Genomic DNA, 20,039 nt, shown 5'->3' on the forward strand with positions numbered 1-20,039 from the left:
CAGGTGTCAGGCACAGGCTGGTACACTCTTTACAATGTGTGTTTTTGCTCACCTTGTCATGTTTGCAGACCGTTCACACAGGAGATCTACAGGCAGAGGAGTCAACGCTGCAAACACAAATGAAGACCAGTAGAAGACCAGCAGAAAAGACCAGAAGAAGACCAGTATACACCAATGCAGACGCCTGACGCTTGTAAATTGCTGATGTACAAATAGAAGATATAGTTAAAGGGACAGTCCACCCAAAAATGTAAATTCTGTCATCATTTACTCATCCTTTACTTGTTACAAACCTGTCTTGAGTTTCTTTCATCTGTTAAACACAGACTTAAAGGGGCAGTTCATACAAAAATGTAAATAAGCTCACTGTTTACTCTCCATCAAGTGTTTCTAAACCTATAAGGGTGTCATTCTTCTGTTGAACACTAAAGAAGATATTTTGAAGAATGCTGAAAACCTGTAACCATTGACTTCTGTAGTACGAAAATAAATAGTATGGAAGTTAATGGTTACCGGTTTCCAACATTCTTCAAAATATCTTCTTTAGAGAAGAAACTCTTAATGGTTTAGAAACAAGAACAGGGTGAGTATTTTGATCAGAATTTTCATTTTTGGGTGAACTGTCCTTTTAAGCAATTCACTGCTCTTAATACCTTCATTGAACATGTGTATTATAAACACTGACATCCTTTTTTAAAAAATGTACACTATATATATTTTATAACTGCAGGTTAAATGTATATATACTGTGCGCCCTATATACTCAACACCTTAAGGGGACAGTTCACCCCAAAAAACTAAAAATTCTGTCATCATTTACTCTCATTTTACTTGTTTCAAATCTTCATGACTTTCTTCATTCTGCTGAACACAAAAGAAGATATTTTGAAGAATGCTGAAAACCTGTAACCATTGACTTGCATAGTAGGAAAAATGTATAGTATGGTAGTCAGTGGTTTTGTTGAACACTAAAGAAGATATTTTGGAAAAAACCCGGTAAACACTGACTTCCATAGTATTTATTTTATAATGGAAGTCAATGGTTACAGGTTTCCGACATACTTTAGAATATCTTCTTTAGTGTTTAGTAGAAGAAAGAAACTTATAAAGGTTTGACTTCCGTTGTAAAAAAAAAAAAATACCATGAAGGTCTGTGATTACAGGTTTCCAGATTTCTTCATAATATCCTCTTTTTAAATAATGGTAAAAACCGGTAACCATTGACTTCTATTATATTTGTTTTTCCTACAATGGAAGACAATGGTTTTCAACATTCTTCAAACCATCTTCTTTTGTTTTCGACAGAAATAAAGGCACTCATAAAAGTGTATATCTACCTAAGTGAGAGTAAATAGTGAGCAAATTCTTATTTTTGGGTGAACTACCCCTTTAAATCATTCTGTTTGTAATGTAATTGAAGATATACTGAAAGAAAAACCCATTGAGTTCAATAGTATTTTCTTTTTCTACTATGAATGTAAATAGTTACCGGTTTCCAACATTCTTCAGAGTATCTTCTTTTGTGTTCAATTGAAAAAAGAAACTCAGACAGGTTTTAAGCAGTGAGTAAATGATCATTGTTTTTTGGGGTGTACTGTTCCTTTAAGAGCACAGATGTAAACTGCACACAGATGATGCGACGGTTAAAACTGTGAATGCAATGACAATCTTCAACTGTAACAATCCAATATTCAGCGTTTCCTAATCTGTAGTCTGATCTTTATTGACTTTACATATGATTCATGACCATAAAAGATCTCCTCAGTTCATTCCTAATGCACGTCCAGGCTTTAGGCTCCATTTGTTTCATGTTCACTCGATGTTCTTTGCTCTTTTATTTGAGTTTTTCTTTCCGTAGGTTAAATAAATGGACATGTCCTGTTCGTTCACTATGTACATAGTCGTTCTTTTTCCTTTTCCCTCTTACTGTAATGGAAATTGTGCTTGTTTTTTCAGCTGAACACTTTAGATATGATTCATGACTTAAAGCGACTCTGAGAAATTAAGTTAATTTTGCTGTAATTTCATGACACGTTTGCATGTCCACTGTGTGCTTTTTATTTTTTTTATTGTAAAGTGAACACAAACCTCTTTTATTTTTAAATCTCTTTAATGAGTGTTCCAGCCCCCATTAAATATGCACTGCTGCTTATTATTATTATTATTATTATTATTATTGTTGTTGTTGTTGTTGTTATTGTTGTTGTTGTTATTATTATTATTATTATTATTAAAATTAATTTTTAAAAATAATAAAAGGGTTATTTTGTTGACAAAACTAAAGGGTTTAATTTTATTATAACAAAATTTTTACATAATATATAATTTTAATATTTTTAATATTATTTTTATTTTATTTTAACCACTTTAGTTGTGCTTAAATAACCCTGATATATTTTAATTTAGTTTAGTTTATTATTTTTTTAATTTAGTTAATAAAAAAAATTGAATTTAATTGAATTTTTATTTTTACCACTTTGGTTGTGCTTAAATAACCTTGATATATATTTTAATTTAATTTAATTTATCCACTTTATCTTTTTAACTTAAAAAACCCTTTAAATTAATTTAAATTTTATTTATTTATTTTTTATTTTATTTTACCAATTTAGTTGTGCATAAATAACCCTGATTTATATTTTATTTAATTTAGTTTATCCACTTTAATTTTGTGGACAAAAAACCCTTTAACTAAATTAGATTTGATTTTATTTAATTTTACCACTTTAGTTTTGCTAAATTAATCCGCATATATTTTAATTATTAATTAATTTTGTTATTAATTTAATTAATTCACTTTAATTTTGAAAACTAAACTAAAGAAAACTTTTATTGAATTTTAATTTTATTTTAATTTATTAAATCACTTTAATTTTTTCTAAAATAACCCTAATATATTTTAATTTTACTTTATTTAATTTATCCACTTTAGTTTTGTTAACTTAAATAACCATTTAATATTATTTTATTTAATAAATTTAATTTTATTAACTAAAACAATCCTTTAATTGAATTTTATTTAATTTTATTTTATTTAACCACTTTAGGTTTGCTAAAATAACCCCTTAATTGAATTTTTTGTTTAATTTATTTTACCACTTTAGTTGTGCTTAAATAACCCAGATATTTTAATTTAATTTAATTTAATTTATCCACTTTAATTTTGTTAACTAAAAAAAAACTTTAATTGAATTTTAATTGAATTTTATTTTATTTTATTAAAAAAAAAACAATTACCACTTTAGTTCTGCTAAAATAACCCTGATATATTTTAATTTAAGGTAATTTATCCACTTTCATTTTGTTAGCTAAAATAACAATTTAATTTTATTTAAAATTAAACTTTTTTATCACTTAATTTCAGATTGTAGCCAAGAAAATATATTAAAAACAAACATAAATCTAAATAGGTATAAATAAATCTGATCAATTTATTGTATTATTATTTTTATAATAATAATATTAAATACTTTATTATTATCTCGTCAGCTTCTACAACTCAGAAATCAGAAAAGTGTTTATGTGGTAAAAGCATTCTCCCAATGTGTCAATATACTGAGAACAGATTTATTTTTACATTTACATCTGATAAACTTGAGTTTTCATGTCCAAAACAATAAATATGACGTCTCCATAATTCTGTTTACACTTCTACCAGGAACCAGTTTACATTATAAACAATTCACACTGAAATCAATTCAGCCTGTGTTGCAAGAATTGTTTATAAGCAACTTCATAATGGAGAATTTGGATACATCCAAAATAGCATAATAAGATGTAAATCCTGGGCCAGCATCTTAACTAGTCAATCCCTGACCTCTTGACCTGGTCAGCGCTCTTCAGTTGTGTAAAAACAGACTCTCAAAGGTTGCTTTTTAAGACAGAGGACATCAGCTCGTTAGCTGAAATTTGCTGATCTTTTGTCTTCTAACAGATCCAATCAACAGTGTTGAACATCTCTGACGTCAGGCTGTATCTCTACAGGAGTATAATACACATTCCGGCGTTGCACAATCCAGACTAGACTGTGTTTTGAAGATGAACTAATCAATCCATTTATTTGCGCAGCGTGCCGATAAATTACTTTGAGGATGTCTTGTTTTATAAAGTGGAAAGGAGGGGATCGGTTTGCGTGCGCTGATATTTACTGTTGTTATTCTCAGGTTTCCTGCCAAACCTGCTCTGGATTGTGTGTGTTTTAGGTTCTTGTTATGAAGCGGATTGGAGACGCACACAGATTTCCTGCTTTAATTTATGCTGCGAACACATTCTCTTCCTCTGTCCTGCTCAGTAATGTTTGACCTGTGAGGTGTGTCTGGTCATTATTCAGATGTAGATTCTGCAGAGCAGTTTCCTGTGCTGCTCAATATCCAACAACACTGCTGGATCAGCCGTATTTCACTCGTTAGGTTAAAAAAAAAAAAAAAAAAAGAGTTCAAATGGCCAAATTTTACAAGATAAAGCCTTTTATAAAGTTAAAATAAAGTAGTGCTGTCAAAAAAAAAAAGAATCGTGATGTATATTACACATACATACACCAACCGGCCACTTTATTAGGTACACCTTACTAGTACTGAGTTGGTACTTAATCCTTCGTGGCAGAGATTCAACAAGCTACTGGAAATATTCCTCAGAGATTTTGCTCCATGATAGCATCACACAGTTGCTGCAGATTTGTCGGCTACACATTCATGATGCCAATCTCCCGTTCCACCACATCCCAAAGCTGCTCTATTGGATTGAGCTCTGGTGACTGTGGAGGCCATTTGAGTACAGTGAACTCATCGTCATGTTCAAGAAACCAGTCTGAGATGATTGAGCTTTATGACATGCTGCGTTATCCTGCTGGAAGTAGCCATCAGAAGATGGAGACACTGTGCTCATAAAGGGATGGACATGGTCAGCAGCAATACTCAGGTAGGCTGTGGCGTTGATGCTCAATTGGTACTAATGGACCCAAAGAAAATCTCCCCCACACCATTACACCACCACCACCAGCCTGAACCGCTGACACAAGGCAGGATGATCCATGCTTTCATGCCAAATTGTGAGCCGAGCATCTGAATGTGTCAGCAGAAATGGAGACTCATCAGAGCAGCAACGTTTCTCCAATCTTCTATTGTCCAGTTTTGGTGAGCCTGTGTGAATTGTAGCCTCAGTTTCCTGTTCTTAGCTGACAGGAGCGGCACCCGGTGTGCTCTTCTGCTGCTGTAGCCCATCCGCCTCAAGGTTGGACGTGTTGTGTGTTCAGAGATGCTCTTCTGCAGAGCTCGGTTGTAACGAGTGCTTATTTGAGTTGCTGTTGCCTTTCTATCAGCTGGAACCAGTCTGGCCATTCTCCTCTGACCTCTGGGATCAACAAGGCATTTGCGCCCACAGAACTGCCGCTCACTGGATATTTCCTCTTTGTCGAAGCATTCTCTGTAAACCCTAGAGATGGTTGTGCGTGAAAATCGCAGTAGATCAGCAGTTTCTGAAATACTCAGAGCAGCCCGTCTGGCAGCAACAACCATGCCACGTTCAAAGTCTCTTAAATCCCCTTTCTTCCCCATTCTGATGCTCGCTTTGAACTGCAGCAGATCGTCTTGACCATGTCTACATGCCGAAATGCACTGAGCTGCTGCCATGTGATTGGCTGATTAGAAATTTGCATTAGATAGGTGTACCTAATAAAGTGGCCAGTGAGTGTATTTAAAAATGAAATGTGATTAATTGTGAATAGTTATATAAATAGCTACAAATAAATGAAATGTACAGCATGATCTGAGAAATATTCTCTTAAATAATCCAACTTTAAATAATGCACACAGATTTATTCGTATAGCAACACTATACGTCACTCCGTTCCTTTTGTAAGAAAATAAATGAGTTTGTCTTTACATTATATCTGCAAGCGGATATTGTTAAAATAACCTTAAGACCCACGATCATTATACTTCAGTGATTACAGTTCACCTCTTTTCTCATCCTTCTCCAGAAATCAGTACAGGTAATCCAATACTTAATATACGTAATATATATATATATATAGTTGATAGCTGTCTCTGATATCTGCCGTTTTCCAGTTTGTCTTCAGCTTGTTTTTGTTTTGGATGTTTATTTAGATGAGCTCTATTTCATGACTTCAGTGACCCGCGTCCTTTAATGAACTCCTATGTATTAAATGACACCGCCGGCAGACATACAGTGCATGCATACGCAAACAAGCAGAGCTCTCTGGGTCATTAAGGCTTCGGGTTTGATTATGCAAGATTAACTTTAATTGCGGGACTCAGCTAATCATCATTATTCATTATTAATAATAATTATTCATTATTCATTATACCTCGAGAGCTCCTGACAGGTTAAATTCTTGGAGAGAGTCACTGGAAACTCGATTACGGTGCATTTGTTAATATCGCCGGCATTATGCGCTTGACCCATTTCATTTAATAACACGTAATATGATGAGTGGCCTGAGATATTTCAGGGTGGATTGTAGTCTTGAGTTGCTCTTTATTCATATCGGTTATCTTGGATTTATGATTATTGAGTAAAATGTCATTTTTGTTTTATTCTCTGAGCTACTGATGACATTTCTGTCCAGTTATACATGATTTATAGTATAGTATTTATATATAATACCCAATAGATACTGAATCTATCTATCTATCTATCTATCCATCCATCATTCTATACATCTATCCATCTGTTCATCCATCCATCCATCATTCTATCCATCCATCATTCTATCCATCTATCCATCCATCCATCCATCCATCCATCATTCTATCCATCTATCCATCCATCCATCCATCCATCATTCTATCCATCTATCTATCCATCCATTCATCCATCCATCCATCCATCATTCTATCCATCTATCCATCCATCTATCCATCTATCTATCCATCCATTCATCCATCCATCTATCATTCTATCTATCTATCTATTTATCTATCTATCTATCTATCTATCTATCTATCTATCTATCTATCTATCTATCTATCTATCTATCTATCTATCTATCTATCTATCTATCTATCTATCTATCCATCTATCTATCTATCCATCCATCATTCTATCCATTTATCTATCTATCCATCTATCATTCTATCCATCTATCCATCCTATACATCTACTTTATCCATCCATCATTCTATCCATCTATCTGTCTATCCATCCATCCATCCATCTTTCATTCTATACATCTGTCTATCCATCCATCTATCATTCTATCTATATATCCATTTATCCGTCTATCCATCCATCCATCATTCTATCCATCTATCTATCCATCCATCCATCTATCATTCTATCTATAAATCCATTCATCCATCCATCATTCTATCCATCTGTCTATCTATCCATCCATCCATCCATCATTCTATCCATCTATCCATCCGTCCAGCCATCCATTATTCTATCCATCTATCTATCCATCCATCCATCTATCATTCTATACATCTATCCATCTATCCATCCATCCATCCATCTATCTATCCATCCATCTATCTATCTATCCATCCATCCATCTATATCCATCCATTCATTCATCCAGCTAGCTATTCTATCCATCCATCCAACGAACTATCTATCTATCTATCTATCTATCTATCTATCTATCTATCTATCTATCTATTCGTCCATCCAACGAGCTTGCTATTCCATCCATTCTTCTTTCTATCTATCCATCCATCCATCCAGCAAGCTATTCTCTCCATCCATCCATCAGCTTTAGCCCAGAATATTTTTATTTTGCTGCATCATTAATAATTCCCTAAAATTGTAGAAATCTAGAACAATTTGTTTATGTCTATACTTGTGTTCAACCTTCATTATTTTCAGTAATTCTGTCTAATATTCTGCGTATAACACCTCTTAGTAGGTCTGTATATTTATGTTTTCATCCGTTTGTATGAACTGTCTGTGAACCTTCAGAGTCTTGCTTGTAAACAGTTCATGTCTTTATTAAGGTGTGGTTGTTTTTAGAGGTTGTGCACGTGCGTGACAGAGCGCACATGGTAAAAACAGAAGCCTAAAATAACTTCAAATCCAAAAATACTACACAGAAATCGACCTCAATGCTGAGAAATGAAGCTCTTCAGTATAAATTAGAGTGTTTTTATTGATTAAGAATAATGCAGAAGATGAGCTATACATTGAGAAACAAATGCATTTCTTGTTTGGAGATTTTGTCCCGAGTCCAGTCCAAAATATCTAAAGACTCCTAAAATGGAAAGCATTTTCAAAGTAAAAAATTATTTTTTATTTTGATAAATAAGTCAAAATTAATGAGTTTTTCCTTTAAAAAAAAGCTAAATAGTCTGCTGATGGGATAAGTAAAATATCCACTATTGTTAATACACCATTGCCAGATTATTTTAGGATAAAACAAGCTTAATTTTGACTTATTATTTCTCAAAACAAGATATTAAATTTGTGTTTACTTAAACACTTCTTGGTTTAAATATTTGGGCAAGTAAGAAACACATTTTAGTGTATTTATTTTGACTTATATGCCTATGTCTCCTATGTTTTACATAACAAAGTGACTTTTATTAACGTTTTAGTCGTTTAAAATAATATAAGAAATAATATCTAGAGAAATAAGTCTGTAAAATAACAGCAAATGTACTGTCAGTTTAACTACAAGGTTTTTGCCGCGCATTATACAGCACTATGCTGTGAAAGACTCTTTAAAATATCTAACATGCACAATCACAATAAGATCAGGAATTTGAATATTCAAAACGTCTGTCCGTCAGCCAATCAGAGTGCAGCATTCTGGAGCGCGCGCGCGCTGGTATAAAAGGTCAACACTTGCGCCGCTGTGTGGAGCTCTGCGGTCGCGCGCTTCTGCTTTAGAAAACACACGCACAACATCCACTGGAGCACGGTGAACTCATTTAGGATATTTTTGTTTTCTCCTGAATCACACACCCGGATCAAATCCATTCCAGTTATCAATTCAGGAGCTGTTAAACACTAACGACTAATAACGGCGCGTCTCTTTCCGTTCCCGCGTGTAAACATTAACATTAAGCAGAAGAAGTACAACATTAACGCCATCATTACACTGCACTTTAAAGCCTTCAATTAGTTCACACAGGTTAAAGAGCATGGCAGGAATTTAGAAAACAGCGATATTGATCCTGCTGTCCTACATTTCAGCATCTTGCTACTGTGAAATGTAGTAATAATAAATAATCAAAATAAGTCTCTTATGTGTGGACAACAATAACATTACATGCAGACTAAATATTAGCATTAAACAGTGTGTGTGTGTACATAACCAAGCAATAAAATGAAACCTATATAGGCTCATGCTGAGTATTCTGTGAATTAGGAAGAGTCATGTTTTTCTTAAAGGGACAGTCCACCCTAAAATGACATTTCAGTCACTCTCAAGTGATTATAACCCTTTTTTTCTTCTGTTAAACACAAAATATGATATCTAGAGGAAGCCATTGACTTCCATAATTGGAAATAAACACTTATCTAGTAGTCAATTGTTTCAAACATTCTTTGAAATGTCTTTGTCAAACAGTTTTGCAACAGGTGAAGGGAGAGAATGATAACAGAATATTTATTTAAGTGTGGAAAATAGTCTCACTGTAAAATGTATATGATCAATTAGTCATGACAGCATATGTTTTAGGCCATTATAACTCATTAAACTAAGTAAACCATGTCCTAACTTATTTTTAAAGCTGTTTTAAGTCAGTTTAACATATAAGTTCAATAGACTCGTGACATTATTTTGATTCAGCTTAAAAATGTAGGGCAACTTGGATTTTTTGTACAGTGTATACCTTTAAAAATAATGAATGCATAATCCTTAAGTGCAAAATAGGCCAACTTTAACATGCAGATTAAGATTACACAAACAATCGACGAATAACACATACATTTTATTTCTTGCATAGCGTACACTATAAGAAATGTTGTGCTCAACGCTTCATTCATGTTGAACACCAACTTAAAAATAAAATTAAGTTGGTTGGACATAAAACAATTAAGTTGTCCCCCCAAAAGATTCAAGAATTGTATTAATTCAGCTCATTTTGATTAAGTAGTTTGAATAAGCAGCAAAAGTCATTTCTGAGTGTACACTGTAGAGAATGCTGAGTTCCACACAATCGATATGTGTTGAGAGAACATGAATAAATTAAGTTGGCTTATTACACTTTAATCTCTGCAAAGCTGTTGCAAACAATTTATTTGTGTTGAATTAAAACAAACAAACCTAATTTAGTGCTGTTCAACTTAATTTTTTGTTTAAATTCAGCCCAAATAAATAGTTTACAACCACTTAACGTAAAAAAAAAAAACTAGTGAATCCAAGGAATCATCTCTGAATCATTTTTTTCAGTAAGTTTTTATAAATTTAAGTTAATTGAATGTAAAAAAAAATTTTGTTATCCCTAAAAATCTCAAGACTTTTAGCTTATTTTAAATACATAGTTTGAACAAACAGCATCTATACACACACACGCACACACTGTAAACCCAACATTCAACTTTATCAAATGAAATCAGTGCAATTAACTCAAAATTGGCTGAAAGTTAACTCTACTTATTTGAAAAGAGTTTTGAACTCAGTGTTGATGTTAATGAGTTAATTAAATACCTCATTACTTTAACTTAAATGGAGTAAGTTCACAGTACTCATGTAGATTGATTTCTTACCTCAAATGGTTTGTAGCGATCGGTTTACTCAAACAGTTTGAGTTGCCTTAACTTATTGGGTTTGACAGTACTCAGTTGGTTTGAGTTCTCTTCATTTATTGGGATTTACTGGGCTCAAATTGCTTTATTCGCTCAAGTTCACAGTGCTTAGGATTCGTTTTTGAACTTAAATGGTTTGTTGCAATCGGTTTCCTATAACTGTTTGAGTTACCTTAACTTTTTGGCTTATATATATATATATATATGTACACTATCGGTCAAAATTTGGAGTCAGTTTCTTTCATGTTTTTTTTAAGTAATTCTGTTCATCAAGGCAGCATTTATTAAATGTAGAAAAATTGTTAAATATTTATCAAACATTTTAATAACTGCTTTCTTATCCTATTTAGTTTTAATAATAATAAATAATATTAAATAATAAATTTAATATTAATTAATAAATAATAATAATATTAAAAATAACAATAATAATTATTAATATCAAAGTGATTTCTGAAGGATCATGTGACTCTGAAGACTACTGAACTACTGACTACTGGAGTACTGAAGCTGAAAAATTATGTATAAAATCGCTGGAATACAATTTTTAATTAAATTATAAACTACTTTAAAACAGTTGTTTTATAGTGCAAAAAACATTTCACGATTTTACAATTTTGTTTACTGTATTTTTGATTAAATAAATGTGCCTTGGTGAGCAGGAGAAGCTTATTTTAAAACATTTTAAAATCCTACATTAGTCTATCTATTTTTTTATATATATATTATCCTACATTAGTTTATCTATCTATCTATCTATCTATCTATCTATCTATCTATCTATCTATCTATCTATCTATATATATATATATATATATATATATATATATATATATATATATATATATATATATATATATATATATATATATATTCCAAAAATCTGTTTATACGCCTTAATTCTTTGTTTTACAGTGCAACACTTTCCAGTATATCTCGACAGGTTGTTTTCTTAAAATAATGTACAGTAGGGAATCTGATACACGACGTGAAAGTACGTGTCCTCTCAGTACACTTTCCTGGTATTAACTGCACCAGAAAGCACAAACCCCGCGCGCGCGCGCTGATCCACTCAATCTGACGCAGGAGGAGGAGGAGGAGCGCGCTCGCCTTTAAATAGCCGCTGTCCATCCCCAAAACCTTCAGAGGCTCCGAAGCCACCAGCTTTATCATTCACCCAACAACACACACACACCCAAACAAACCATGATCAAGAAAATGAGTCCGTCGGAAAACGAGTTTGACATCCCGGCGAAAAACTGCTACCGGATGGTGATCCTCGGGTCCACCAAAGTCGGGAAGACGGCGATCGTGTCGCGCTTTCTGAACGGCCGCTTTGAGGAGCAGTACACGCCGACCATTGAGGACTTTCATAGGAAACTCTACAGCATTAAAGGAGATGTGTATCAGCTGGATATTTTGGATACTTCAGGGAACCATCCATTCCCAGCTATGCGGAGACTGTCCATTCTGACCGGTAAATATAGTTTCATACATTTAAGGGGAGTTTAGATGCAATAAAAGAGGTGTCATCTGCACTTTTCTTCAGTGATTTTTGGTTTAAGCAAAAATAATACGCTTTTTCCATTGCGTTTAAAGCGCAAAAGCTGGACGTAAACATATGATAGTCTCATTTAAGAAATAAATAATGCACTTGTAAAATTTTGCATCTGAAACTCTCCATATTTATACATGCATTGATAATAAACACATCAAACACTGACTGGATGCAAGATTTCTAACCATGCTCTTAAATGATTCTCCCCTACAGGTGATGTGTTTATCCTGGTGTTCAGTTTGGACAACCGCGAGTCCTTCCACGAGGTGCAGCGTCTGAAGCAGCAGATCTACGAGACCAAATCCTGCCTTAAAAACAAGACCAAAGAGAACGTGGACGTGCCTCTGGTGATCTGCGGGAACAAGGGCGACCGCGAGTTTTACCGAGAAGTTCAGCGCGACGAGATCGAGCAGCTGATCGCCGGAGACGAGCAATGCGCGTACTTCGAGATCTCCGCTAAAAGGAACACGAACGTGGATCAGATGTTCCAGAGACTCTTTACGCTCGCCAAACTGCCCAATGAGATGAGCCCTGATCTCCATCGCAAGGTGTCCGTGCAGTACTGTGACATCCTGCATAAAAAGTCGCTGAAGAACAAGAAGGTGAAAGACGGCGACGCGTACGGCATTGTCGCGCCTTTCGCGCGCCGCCCGAGCGTGCACAGTGACTTAATGTACATCAAAGAAAAAGCGATAGGAGGTGGACAGACTAAGGATAAAGAAAGGTGTATTATCAGCTAGAGTGAGCCATCTGAAGCCCCTTGCGGTCAGTATAGATGCACACGGTACACTTGCGGTGCCTGTATTGCGGTGACTCCAACAGGATCCAACGCGTCCTGAAGAAACAGTCATCGGCTTGAGCTCTCAGCCTCGTGGAAAAGCGCATGTTATGCTTGCGAGATCTCCTGTACAGAATAATACACACTTTGTTCTGTTCAGCCAGAGGCGCCTCTGTGATGATGATAATACTGTGGCTTATAAGAGTTATCGACTCCATGCTTAAAAATGTGCTTTGTTAAAACATCTGCCTTTTTGAGTGCTGAAGCGGAGAACGGGAGTTGACATGTCAGCTGTTTACATTTTTATTTGAGTAAATCAACTTGAATGTTTTAAATGCAGAACAATTTTATATTGTTGATGAATGTATATTTATTCTTCTATGTCACTGTTGAATTTAACTCTTGGTAAAAGAGAAATAAAAAAAAACATTTGTCAAGAATATGCACGCTTCCTCCTTACTTTTGCAGTGTGTTTGTGAACAGAAGATATCTGAAAATACCTTTGGGTTTTTGTTTTCTTTTGTATGTTTTGCACAAACTTAACTCCAGAAAAACGCATTGTGTATCTACACTGTAAACCCAAATAAGTAAGCAGAACCCAAAAAAAAGTATGTAACTTGTTGCCTTAAAATTTTTAAGTTCATGAACTTAAAAAAAAAAAGTTTTCAAAACTTAAATAATTTGATTACATGCTACTTAAACCTTTTAATTACAGTTAAATTAAAACTTGTTATGAAATCAACTTAAATATTTTAAGTTATAGTAACTTAAAATTTTGCTTACCCATTCTCATAGCATTAAGTTACTTTACATTACTCAAAAAAATAAGTACATAAAGAACCACTTTCAAGTTGAATCCACTTAATATTTATCAGTATATTTGTTTTTGTTTTTTGTTTTAAGTTGACATTGACATTAACAAGTAAAATTATACTCCTAAGTGGTACTAACTTAAGAGCAAGTTGTTCCAGTTAATCAAAACTAATAAGTTTAATTTACTCAAAACCTATAAAAAGTCACACAAACTCAAACTATTTAAGTTAGTATAACTGTTTTAGAAAATTGAGTTTGTACTACTCAATCAATTTAATTATTTCGAGCACTTGGGTTTACAGTGCACTCAGAAATAAATGTACGCAAGCTGTCACTGGGGTGGTATCTTTTCAAAAGGTACAATTTTGATCCTAAAAGGTCCATATTAATACCTCAAGGGTACATATTAGTACCTTAAAGGTATAAAAGCGTTCCTGTACAATTTTTTAGGTACTAATATATACTTTTGAGGTAACAATATGGACCCTTTACAAATGTGTAGCACCCCAGTGACAGATTGCGTACCTTTATTTCTGAGAGTGTAGCATGCTTCGAGCATATTAAAAATGCAGGTTCGTGCAAATTAAAATATTTAATTTATTTGCTTTAAAACTTCAGTCATCCTAAATGCAAAACAGTGTTTATCTATAATGGCATGGCAAAACTTTAACTTAAAAACGTAATTTGAAACACTAAATCAATATCAGTTAATTAACAGTAAATATGAATTACATTCTGCTCTGTCGACTTTTGATGTTAATAATTTAATTGGGCGGTTAAACAAAAGTACATTGACATTTTAGTTGTTTTAGGTGATATATTGTATAATAATATCATTATTAGGCTTATAATAACAGAAAATATAATGCAAAATATATGAAATAATATTATTTTAGTGAAGTTAAGCAAAAAATATTCCATATACAGTTGCAATCAGAATAAATAGCCCCCGTTTATTTTTTTCCCGATTTCTGTTAAACGGAGAGATTTTGTCAGCACATTTCCAATCATAACAGTGTTTATAACTCATCTCTAATAACTGATTTATTTTATCTTTGTCATGATGACAGTAAATAATATTAGACTAGATATTCTTCAAGACACTTCTATACAGCTTAAAGTGACATTTAAAGGCTTCACTAGGGTAATTAGGTTAACTAGGCAGGTTAGGGTAATTAGGCAAGTTATTGTATGATGGTTTGTTCTGTAGAGCTACAAAATGTATAGCTTAAAGGGGTTAATAATTTTGACATTAAAATGGTTTTTAAAAAAATTAAAAACTGCTTTGATTCTAGCCGAAATAAAACAAATAAGACTTTCTCCAGAAGAACAAATATTATCAGACATACTGTGAACATTTCCTTGCTCTGTTAAACATCATTTTGGAAATATTTAAACAAGAAAAAAAAAATACAAAGAGGGGCGAATAATTCTGATTGCAACTGTGTGCTGAAAAAGCTAACAGAAAGTGTATCTGCACACATACAGTCATTTAATTTACCACAAGATAGTAATTCATCATATGTCTTGAAAGATGAAGGCCCAATATTTTCTCTAAAAGATGGTTTACATCTGTTTAACATCCATCTGCAAGCTTCCAACTAAATCAAGGTATATATACCAACAATACTACAGGTATATCCTTGCATATACTAAGCAAATATTTGTATAAACACAATTTTTTTTTTCCCATTACGGCATTAAAATAAAACCTCTTATTGTCTCTTAAACCAGTTTACTTTCAAGTGTAAATATTCTACTTACGTTTTAAATCTGACAATATAGGACGCACAAATTGCCTTTTGTTTGCGCACACACTTTTTTAGGTTAGTTGAAAATTACTTAAACTCTTAATGAGAACACTATATAGTTGCTTAACAGAATAAAATACATCTAAAGCAAAACAAATACATCATACTAATGCTTCAGCTCTGCAATAACACCTTCTCTCAAACTATTACGCATGAATATTCCAAAATGTATAACAAGAACTACGATTGTTGTGCACACAACCTGATGCCAAGAAAATGATCCACTAATATTGCTTGGAATTAAGCTCCAGTCTGTGTACATTAAAATACATGTTAGGCATCAGCTGAAACCCTAAATAAATATTCCAAATTAACCCTCGTCTTTTCTTTGACATTAAGCAAATCCTCTTGTATTTAAACTCACTCGTGCAGTTTAAAAATGACCAGATATTGCTTCAGTTCACCCCCCCCCCCCAAAAAAAAAATACTACAGCAATTTATAGTAAGTACTTTAGTGTGTTATGCACCATACTATAGTAAATAGGGTTTTAATCATTTGTATTCTTTGTTGTTTTTATTTAGTTTTACTTCTATTATTACAACACAATCACACAGCAATTTTATAACTTGTTGATTTAGTGGCTCATTCGTAAGAATTCGTACGATCTAATTCGTACAATTTAGCACGATTTGCTTATCACCCAATGACGGTTGGGGTTAGGGGTGGGGTTTGGTGCCACACCTCCTTTAAAATCATACATTGTCGTACGAATTCGCCACTAAACTGACAAAACGTAAAGAACTTATGTTTCCTCGTGAAATCAGGCTGATTATTATACTTATGTAAAGCACTTTGAATTACCATTGTGTATGAAAGGTTCTATATGAATAAACCTGCCTTGCCTAAAATAATTGAGTTAATCTGCTATGGGATTTCTATAGTTGCTATGTTAACACCACAACTACAGTAATACAAACTATTTATAGTAAGTACTTTAGTGTGTTATGCACCATAGTACACTCTCAGAAATAAAGGTACTGGGGCAGAAGGTGCATATTTGTACCTAAAGGGTCCATAACGGTACTTCTTAGGTACATTTGGGTACTAATATACACCTTTGAGATACCACTGTGGACTCTTTGAGTTCAAATATGCACCTTTTTTTTTTTGAGAGTGTATGGCAAAATAGGGTTTTAATCATTTGTATTCTTTGTTGTTTTTATTTTATTATAAATTATTATACTTGTTTATGTAAAGCACTTTGAATTACCAGTGTATGCAATGTACTTGAAAATAAACTTGCCTAAAATAATTCAATTAATCTGTTGTGGTATTTCTACTGTTGCTGTTTACACCACAACTACAGTAATACTAAAAACAATTGACCCAATGCTGTAGTTTTCTTCAACCATAGCTTATATTATACTGTAATACACCACAGCTTACTGAAATAAAAACTAAAGTGTGCTACATTATTTATAGGAGCTTATTAGTTTACTTTAGTTAATACCAAAGTATGCTGTAGCGTTCAGTAAGTGCTGTGAATACAATAATATGTATAGTATAATACATTAGGGTCGCACCAATGAACCCCCAGCCATGAGCGCACCACAAGTCATGTGACAAGAATTGACCAATCAGCTTCAGCTTGTATGGAATAGGGGGTCTCAGACAAAAAAAAAAAGGTTGGGAACCACTGGTATAATACATTTGACTAAGTATGCCTGAAAAACACTATGAAAATGCAACTAACAACCTCTATTTAAAAGGTGCTTTAATTAATTTAATGCACAAAGCAAAAGTCCGAATGTGATGTCCAAAGTAAAAGTGAATGATATTTACAAAAAAGGTTTACTTTTGTATCTTTAAGATGCACATTTGCACTTTTTAGTTATTAATATGTACCTTTAGAGACAAAAATGCCACATTGACAGATTATTTCTGACAGTGTAGTATGCTTCAAAAACACTAGTATTTTTTTTCATGTGTTAAATGCAACTGAACTTTTATCAAATATGTGGTTTTATAAATTTAATGCACAAATGTAAAGTATACAAAAAGCACACACTGATTTGAATACTGTCCAAAGAAAAAGCAAATGATATGTACAAAACAAATCCATGCAGCAGATGTGAGTGAGTGAGTGTCGCCCCCGTTGGTGAGAGAGTGTCATGACATTAAACTCTGCCGGTTCATGCTGGACATCAGGATGGTTTAGGGATGTCAAACATGCACAGGCTCTTGTATTTCTGCAGGAGCTGGTTCTTGGTCTGGACCTGTTCTCGGAGCGTTTGCAGTTTGCTCTCCTGCACCGCTGGACTCATGTCGATGCCTGGCATGCTGGAGATCTGCTCGCGGGCCTCCTGGATCTTCGTCTTCAGCTTGTTGAGCTCCTGATGGACGTCTGGACTGTCTTTATCCATGCTGTGAACAGGTGAACACAACAGATTGGCTGTTAATGAGAGCGGGGCTAAAGTAGGGCTGCATACACTAAAAAAGATTTGAAAAATGAGCAGTTTTGATTATTTTGCGATTAGTTTTTTTTTTATTTTCCTAATTTATTTCTGCTTTTGAATTGCATTAGGGATCTTAATCTTTCTTCAAACAATTTTTAACCTTGAAAAGTTGTAAAAAGTGACTATCATGAACTCTTTTATTAGTTTGCAGCCCAATATAGTCTGTGTTGGTGTTGTATATTACGGTACAAACACCTTGTAATAAACTGCAGCACATTTTCTGCTATTTTACAGACTTATTTCTCTACATATTATTTCTTATGCATTATTTCAAACTACTAAAATGTCAACTAAAGTCACGTTGTTAAATTGTAGAGTTGAATTTTCAACATCAAAAGTCCACAGAGCAGAGGTCAACATCCCATAATGCAATACACAACCGTAAATAAACCCAAAACTACCATGAAAATGAATTTAAACAGGGCAAAATTGCGGTAAAGTTGGATTTATAATCAACTTCCCTTCATTTTTGGACAAACTCACCATCTATGAATATTCCAGGGGGGTCAAACTCTGCATCCCTGCACAGTTAAGTTCCAACACACTTACCTGCAGGTTTCAAAAAAGCCTGAAGCACATAATTAATCAGGTCAGGTGTGTTTAATTAGGGGTAAAGCTAAACTGAGCAGAGCTGCAGCCAGCGTCTGACACCTGTGGAATGTTCGCTCTCAAACGGCATGTGAGTATTACTTAAAAGCAACATTAGAACTAATTGACTGACTGTGAACAATGTTGTACTTTGATAGTCATTGGGTGCTGATATGATTTCACCGTTTACAATTTGCAAACAAAACTTGTATTATTAGGGAGAATGTCTGAATATGAAACCAACCTTAGCCACATCTAATGAAAGTGTTATAACGTATATGTTTCATTACAGTGGCACTTGAAAAGAAACACACAACTTGTAACAGAAAAAGTAACATTACTACAATGATTTACTTAATGCATTGTAATGTTAACTAGCTGCACATTGAGGTGAAGCTGGTTTTATATTCGCACATTGGTTCAGTGACATGCATCCTTTATTGTTTACCATGGTACTTTGAATATTCTGGCTTAAGTAAAACAACATTAGCACTATTTAACTGACTGTGAACAATGTTTGATAGTCACTGGCTGCTAATATGATTTCACTGTTTACAATTTGCAAAGAATACTTTTCTGAAATTAAATTATGGAGAATTTCTGTATATAAAACCAATCTTACGCCAATCTTAAACGTGTTTTAGCATTAAATAACCTGTATATACATCATAACTGTGACATAAAAACACAACTTGTGACAGGAAAGGTAATGTTAAGTTACCCCTACAGTGATTTACTTTCTGCATTATAACGTTAACGTTACCTGACGGCTGTAAAAGCGATTAAATCGCGTGATATCGTGACATTACATGCTGAATGTGCGTATATATGTTAGAAATCAAATGTTTTCATGACTCAAATTCGCTTTGTTGCTTTCGTCCCCGAGCGAATCAGCTGTTGTTTACATATATCCAATGCGACCACTGACGAGACTCTGAAATATCCGTATATTTGCTTAAATCGGCGTCTTGATGTACGCATGCATTGGAATCAGGCATGAGATAAACAAATATTAAGTTCTCACCATTTTATGACGTCGTGAATAATTGGCAAAAAGGAATAATCTTCAGCCTCCTCCACCACCGGTACGGCAGCCGCCATGTTTTCACGGAGAACCTCACGTCATCAACGCGCGTCTGCGTCACTATATTAACGACGTCACGATAGAAGTGTATTAATAATATTTATATCTAAATTTCGGTGTCTTTTGTAACTCAAGTATTAAATCGACTCATCATCAAATGCCCCAAATGTTAAAGTGTCTTGGTTTGACTTATCTGGCTTATCTTATCGGACTTTACATCGAAATGTAAGATTAATATTG

At 33.7% G+C, this 20,039-nt stretch overlaps 3 protein-coding genes across 14 annotated transcripts in view; 2 read left to right on the forward strand and 1 right to left on the reverse strand.

Moving 5' to 3' along the window:
* Positions 1–1,892, forward strand: part of pemt (phosphatidylethanolamine N-methyltransferase) — a 126,094-nt gene extending 124,202 nt beyond the window's left edge. For 6 of the 12 annotated variants that reach the window (XM_073917467.1, XM_073917470.1, XM_073917465.1 and 3 more), the window contains one exon: positions 69–1,892. In XM_073917467.1, coding sequence (XP_073773568.1) covers positions 69–123 — 55 coding nt within the window. In that variant the 3' untranslated portion in view covers positions 124–1,892. 12 annotated transcript variants of the gene reach the window in all.
* A 9,988-nt stretch (positions 1,893–11,880) lies between these two features.
* On the forward strand, positions 11,881–13,483 carry rasd1 (RAS, dexamethasone-induced 1). The gene is given in 2 exon segments (NM_200532.1): positions 11,881–12,187; positions 12,482–13,483. Coding segments are annotated over 2 exon segments (798 nt in total). The 5' UTR covers positions 11,881–11,916; the 3' UTR covers positions 13,009–13,483.
* A 4,144-nt stretch (positions 13,484–17,627) lies between these two features.
* med9 (mediator complex subunit 9) lies at positions 17,628–19,836 on the reverse strand. Its single transcript, XM_002667433.7, has 2 exons — positions 19,740–19,836; positions 17,628–18,035 (listed from the first exon to the last, which is right to left on the reverse strand). Exons 1-2 carry the CDS (start codon positions 19,814–19,816, stop codon positions 17,816–17,818), a joined length of 297 nt encoding a protein of 98 aa, XP_002667479.1. The 5' UTR covers positions 19,817–19,836; the 3' UTR covers positions 17,628–17,815.
* Between the last annotated feature and the right edge of the window lie 203 nt (positions 19,837–20,039).

Source organism: Danio rerio, chromosome 12 (assembly GCF_049306965.1).
Source record: "Danio rerio strain Tuebingen ecotype United States chromosome 12, GRCz12tu, whole genome shotgun sequence".
Classification (NCBI taxonomy): Eukaryota; Metazoa; Chordata; class Actinopteri; order Cypriniformes; family Danionidae; genus Danio; species Danio rerio.